At 41.4% G+C, this 6965-nt stretch overlaps 1 protein-coding gene across 1 annotated transcript; it reads left to right on the top strand.

Annotated features, from left to right (window-relative positions):
- The first annotated feature begins 388 nt into the window (after positions 1 to 388).
- LOC149142952 (uncharacterized) lies at positions 389 to 3284 on the top strand. The gene has a single exon (XM_089448745.1). The coding sequence runs from the start codon at positions 396 to 398 to the stop codon at positions 3273 to 3275; it is 2880 nt and encodes a 959-aa protein (XP_089304871.1). The 5' UTR covers positions 389 to 395; the 3' UTR covers positions 3276 to 3284.
- The last annotated feature ends 3681 nt before the right edge of the window (positions 3285 to 6965 follow it).

The raw sequence follows: 6965 nt of genomic DNA, 5'->3' as shown, positions 1-6965 counted from the left end.
ACGAGGTACTAATTATCAAATTTAATTTTGGTTTGCTAATGCTTCTTCGTCGTGAAGTCGAATTGTTTGATAGTGCTTCATTAGACAAGGCCTTTATTCGGGCCCTGGCGGTGGAACGCAAAGTGGGTACTCGAATCCGATATCCTCAAGCTAGAAATGGTCCATCTTCCTTTGATTCTTCTAATGTCGCCTCTGCCTCATCCCCCACACCTCACCGCACCCCCTGGTGCACATTTCACAAGACCAACTCACATGCTTCTGCAGATTGTCGAGTATTGAAAAATCTCCGCCTCCAGAAAACTCTTTTTACAGAGGTCAAACAACCAAAGGCCACTACCCCGCTTCCAGCTATTTCTCTCGAAAATCCGACAGAAGTGGACCCCTCTCTCATCCTCATGACTGCTAATGCAACAAACACCTCTGTTACGCCTTTGTTTACCCATAATTGTCAAATCAAACATGAGTTGGCCACGCTTATTCTTGACAATGGGAGTCAAAAGAATCTTGTGTCACAAGACTTAGTTGAACGCCTTTGCCTTCCCACCACTCCTCACCCCCACCCATATCAGCTCGGTTGGGTCAGAAAGGACGGTCCTCGTCTTACCATCTCACAATGTTGTGTTGTCACCTTTGCTATTGGGCCTTTTCGTGATACTGTGGTATGTGATGTTTCTCCTCTAGATTGTGCTGATTTATTGCTAGGAATTCCATACCAAGAGGCTCGACATGCTGTTTATCATGCTACAGATCACCAATACCACTTGCAGCACGATGGGCGCACCTATGTGCTCACATCCTCAGCTAGCACATCAACCCAACCTTCCATTGGCAAAGCTCCCATTATAAGAGTCAATTTAAACCAAGATGTTTCTTTGTGCTTGGTTCGCCCTGTCAAGCCAGACAACCTCACCAATCCAGTCCCTCCTTCAATGGCTCCTCTACTCCATGAATCTGCAGATGTCTTCACCCAACCCACAGGGCTGCCTCCAGCACGCTCTGTTGAACACCACATTGATCTTGTTCCTGGCGCTTCCTTACCCAATGCCCCATCTTATCGCCTTGCTCCTCGAGAGGCAACTGAGATAGAACGCCAAATTGAAGAATTGTTGACATCCGGTCATATTCAGACGTCATCCTCGCCATGTGCATCTCCAGCTTTTATTATTCCCAAAAAAGATACTTCTGAATGGCGCCTCGTGACAGACTATCGAGCCCTTAATAAAGCCACTGTTAAAAACCTTCTGCCTTCTGTGATCCAATATGGAGGAATTCTGCCTTCTGATACAGGAGGAATTCTGCCTTCTGTGATCCAATATGGAGGAGGGATGCCTCAATACAACTCTTCAGGTCATGTAATGGGTACACGGCCTCAGCAAGGCCACTGGTTGAATCAATCTAATATGCGACCAGGAGGGCCATCGGGGATTATGACTAATATGATGCATCAGCAAATGCCCCAACCCAATGCTATGTTGCCTGCACAAGCACAGGCATTGCTGCAGCAGCAAAGATTTCAGGCAATGCAGAGTGGTGTTCCTCATTTTCCTCCTGTGCCAACTCAACAAGTATTCAATTCACATCCTCCACCTGCCATGCACAGATACAATGAGGCATTTTTGGGTGGGGATTTTAGGGATCAGCGTAGTAAGTCTCAACAACGTGGAAAGCAAAATCAGCGTAATAGCCAACAGAATTCAGATACGAACAGCCAGTCAGGTAGGTCTAATAATGGCTGGCCACAGTTCCGATCAAAGTATATGTCTGCAGAAGAAATCGAGAGCATTGTTCGCATGCAGCTTGCTGCAACTCACACCAGTGATCCCTATGTTGATGATTATTATCATCAGGCTGTGCAAGCAAAGAATGCTACTGGTTCTCGAGGAAAAAGTCAGTTTGCACCATCTTCTCTACGTGAATTGCCACCGCGAACAAAAGCTGTAGCAGAGCCACATGCTTATCTTCAGGTAGAGGCACTGGGAAGAGTGCCATTTTCTTCTATTCGCAGGCCTCGTCCACTTCTGGAAGTGGACGCTCCTTCAACACCAAATGCCACAGGTGATAATGTAAATGAACCCAAGGCCACTGAGAGACCCCTTGAACAGGAACCAATGCTGGCTGCAAGGATTGTTATTGAGGATGGGCTGTGCCTTCTTCTTGATGTGGATGATATTGATCGGTTTTTGCAAGTATCTCAACTACAAGATGGTGGGGCCCAATTAAAAAGAAGGCGGCAGATTCTGTTGGAAGGATTAGCAGCTTCTCTGCACTTAGTTGATCCTCTTGGAGCAGAGGGTGGCCATCCAATTGGGTTGGCTCCAAAAGATGACCTTGTTTTTCTACGCCTGGTTTCTCTTCCCAAAGGGAGAAAACTTCTATCAAAATACCTTCAGCTTCTCACACCTGGAAGTGAACTTGCACGAATTGTCTCCATGGCAGTTTTTCGTCATTTGCGTTTTTTGTTTGGTAGCTTAACTCCAGATCCCAGTGCTACAGTTGGGCTTGCTAAGACTGTGGCTATGTGTGTTTTCAACATGGATTTAGATGCCCTTATTGCTTGTTTGACAGCAGTAGTTTGTTCTTCAGAGCAACCACCACTTCGTCCTCTTGGAAGTTCTACTGGTGATGGGGCATCGGTGGTTCTAAAAGCTGTTCTGGAAAGAGCTACAGATATCCTGACAGATCCACGTGCTAGTTATACCATTCAAAAGAGAAATATTTGGCAGGCATCATTTAATTGCTTCTTCAAATTATTGACAACATACTGTACTAATAAGTACGATAGTATCATGCAATCCCTATCATACCATTCTGAGGCACTTGCGGATGCTAAGCTCATGTACAGCACCTATGACAAGGAATTCTACAGTTTAGTGCAAGCTTTGAAGCAATGGCGCCATTACATTCTTGGCAAAGAGACCATCCTCCATACAATTCATCATCCGGTTGATAATATTCCAGATTTTCAGCCTCCTCTGCTCAAAGATACAATTCTGGACTTCAAGAAACGGGATACACGACATCAGCCATACTTCTCATATTTGGTTGGTAGGAAGGGACACACACCAGCACAGGCAAAATGGATCAATGCAGAAACATTGCAACGCAATTTCCCTCAGTTGGTGGAGGAAGCGGGGACGCTTCCTGATCTAAACAGGGAGGAATTGGGCAACCAGAAAGGACACAAAAATCAGCAACATCTCACTGATTGGGCAACCAAGAAAAAGCGTACTATTTCATTGGAAACATCCAAGAATAGAAAAGAGGGAAACATCTGAAAAACTAAGAAAAAGGAAACATCTAAAATATCTTGGCTTTATCTAATTATGCAGTTTGATTTTATCTTTTGTAATAAAGAGAATGATTGCATTGTTTTATAAAATGCTCATCTCTTCTTCATAATAAAGTGGTGGTATTGTTTGCAGACCTGTGTTATTCCAGTGTTTGTGTCTACAGTCTGTTTTTGTTATTCTCTGTTTTTTAATTTTCAGATCTGCAAGTAGATCAAATCTCCAGTCGTGGATTTGGAAGAATATCAACCTGAATATGCGCAAAGAGCTCGGTATGCCAGAAATGGAAAGCTTTAAACTGTAACAATCCAATGTCTTCAGGAAACATAGTTTTATGCACCGTACACTTTCCCTAATTGAATTTTTATTGAATAGAACTTAGAGTACACCAATCAACTGTCAAGGTATGCTGGAAACCAATTTATTTAGTATAAGTTGTGAGCTGAATCATTGCTCTTCTCTTTTCCTGAGAATAATTACACCAAACACGTCCCTCATAATCTGAGATAGTTGCAGAGAGATCATTTGGTTGATTTAAAAAATGAAAATTGATTTATTGCAGACGCTTTACAAATGTTGAACATATACCTTCTTGAGGAAATGGTGATATCTCTTAAACCGCTCCGAATTTTTGGACACTTCCCACGTTGAAGTTAATTGGGGGTATTCTGCACAAAACCTAGATCACGGATTTTTTAAATTTAACATTTGCCCAAAAATTGAGCTCGAAATCCACTGCCTTGAGATGCCTGTGTTTTCTCACTTCAAATTTGGTATCATATTTGTAATTATAGCTCATGCCAAATTTACATTTGAAGAATTCATAGCATATATTTCCGCCCAACAAATCGCACTCAATAATGTCTTCCAATCTACCAATTTTCTCTATATCGTTTGGTTGCTTGAGAAAATATGAGATGGTTTTAATGCTGCAAGATCATCTGTGATAAAGTCTGGATATCGAACCCATAAGTCATTGGTAATTTGATCTTTTCAATCACAGTTTCTATCGAAATTCTATTCCAAAGGCAATTTCGATAAGAAATTTGATCATTGAATTGATAGTGCGTTGGGCCATCTTCTTCATCGGCAAATTAAAGTTCTCTGGACGATTCCTTTGATGGATATCTGTAAAGCTGTTAAGCGGCTTTGAAACTTCAAAATTGTCCGCATCAAATACCTGGAGACGGTTGTCTTATAAAAGTTATTAAAACTCGTTGACATGTAGCTCCTGGTCAAGGTGGGTATTTATAAGCCCGCCCACATCTGTTCTTTTCTTCAATGCTGTCATAAAATTTATTACATGACTTCTAGAAAAACTTTTCAAAGCGGTTATGGATTGTCCCTAATGATTGTATCTCTTTGAATCTCTGCCTTGTTCTAATAAAAGCACCCACACAGATCTAAAACGAATATAGCAAGAACTGGTGCACATAAATGAAAAAATTGCAGTCATTTCCTGAATATAACATCAATCTTGCCAAGGAAATCTATCATGATTATGATTATCAAAACTGTAGAAGAATTGTATCTTCCCCATCCCCATAATGACATGCAATTAGAGAAGCCTCCAGGGGACACCAAAAAGCTTTTATTTTTGTCTCTCCTTCATTTCTTGACACCAAGCATCAACCTGAACAACTACAAAGGCCCTTTTTGAAGGCTTCAATTTTTGTTGTCACTCTCTTCTCAATCAACGTATTATGCAACATGTGGGTCTTCTCTTTGTTAATTCTTTGTATAAGCACGAGATTTGGTCGATTTTAGTGTTCATTTTATGACTTGGAAAAATTGAAAAGACAATCTTAACCCCTCCCTTTAAAGTAACATTTGCGGAGATTGTCCCATACCGACCAAGGGAAAATCTTTTATGTGTTTATTTTTCCCAAGGCCGTGAGCAAATATGGATATGTTGTGCCAACGATCTGTGAGACCCTCCTTCACTTCATACCTTGTGTGTGGGTTTCCTTCGGGGAATATGATTGTTCAACGATAGACCTTGGAGCAGTATGGTTGTTTACTTATGGAGTATCAATGCTCAAATTCTAAGCTTTTAAAGCCAATTTGTGAATTGAGTTAAGATGTGATTCACAAAGAGCGAAATTACATATGGAGTATCAATGCTCAAATTCTAAGCTTTTAAAGCCAATTTGTGAATTGAGTTAAAATGTGGTTCATAAAGAGCGAAATATGCCTTGTTTTTTAACCATGAAGCTCGAGAGCTAAAATATGGCTCATAAAGAGCAAAATATGCCCAACTTCTGAATTGGTTTTAAAGCCAACTTGTGAATTCAGCCAAGAAATTTTTAAATAAATCCCTTTAATCATGAAGCTCAAGAGCTAAAATATGGCTCATAAAGAGTGAAATATGCCTTGTTTACTTGGATAGACCTTGGAGCAATATGGTTTTTAAATCCCTTTAATCATGAAGCTCGAGAGCTAAAATATGGCTCATAAAGAGCTAAATATGCCTTGTTTACTTGGATAGAGCTTGGAGCAGTATGGTTGTTTACTTATGGAGTCTCAATGCTCAAATTCCAAGGTTTTAAAGCCAACTTGTGAATGGAGCCTAGAAACTTTTAAATAAATTCCTTTAATCATGAATCTTGAGAGCTAAAATATGGCTCATAAAGAGCTAAATATGTCTTGTTTACTTGGATAGACCTTGGAGCAGTATGGTTGTTTACTTATGGAGTCTCAATGCTCAAATTCCAAGGTTTTAAAGCCAACTTGTGAATTGAGCCGATAAACTTTTAAATAAATCCCTTTAATCATTAAGCTCGAGAGCTAAAATATGGCTCATAAAGAGCGAACTATGCCTTGTTTACTTATGGAGTCTCGAGAGCTAAAATATGGCTCATAAAGAGCGAAATGTGCCTTGTTTACTTATGGAGTCTCAATGCTCAAATTATGTAATATTCCTAATTAGCCATGGCTAATTGGAATATTTGATTTTACTCAATTTTGCCTTCTATAGTTATTTATAAATAAAAAGGTGAGGAAAGGGGGGGACACAACTCACTTTTTGAATAAAGTCATTCCCTAGTAGCACAACATTGTAACTTAAAAGGGGAGCTAAGGGGACCAAAGGACCACGTAGACACTTGGAGGGACTGCGCAGATGGAGAGGAGCACGTGGCAAGAGAGAGGCTACGTTGGAGGAGGTGGGCCTTAGGGTTTTGAGAGAGGCCAATGCTATAAAGGAGAGACGAGCCTCCTCATTTTGGCATTCGATTATGTTGCATTCGAGCTAGTCACTTCGACTTCGATCACGCTGGCTGTTTAGCCTGTCTGCAGCACTGTTTAGTGCATCGAGTGTCTCCGTTCGGAGATCTAACCCTTAGCCCCGGGGGACTTCGAGTGCCTGCTCGGGCAAGGTAGTTTCATCGGTCTTTTGCAGGAGGATCGATCTTTGGAGTTGAGGAGGCTGAGCATTTTGATGACTGTGCAGTCTTGAGAGAGGAGGATGCAGTATCTTTTGGTAGGAGCTCTGGACTGGGTGTATGTGGAGGATTCTCTTCAGTGGCAGCACAAAGCCTTGAGGGATAGCGTAGATCCTCAAGGGGGTGATTTCGGGGGTCAGCTATTTTAGAAAAGCTTTTTGGGCTTTTCTGGGTTTATTGAGCAGAGACTGATTCCAGAGTTTCAACATTTTCTGAGGAGGGGAACAGCCCCAAA

Source organism: Pinus tabuliformis, chromosome X (genome assembly GCF_031772625.1).
Source record: "Pinus tabuliformis cultivar Carrire ecotype Pingquan chromosome X, CPIR1, whole genome shotgun sequence".
Classification (NCBI taxonomy): Eukaryota; Viridiplantae; Streptophyta; class Pinopsida; order Pinales; family Pinaceae; genus Pinus; species Pinus tabuliformis.
The sequence above is the reverse complement of the archived record's forward strand: the minus strand, read 5'-3'. Positions and strand labels throughout refer to the sequence as shown.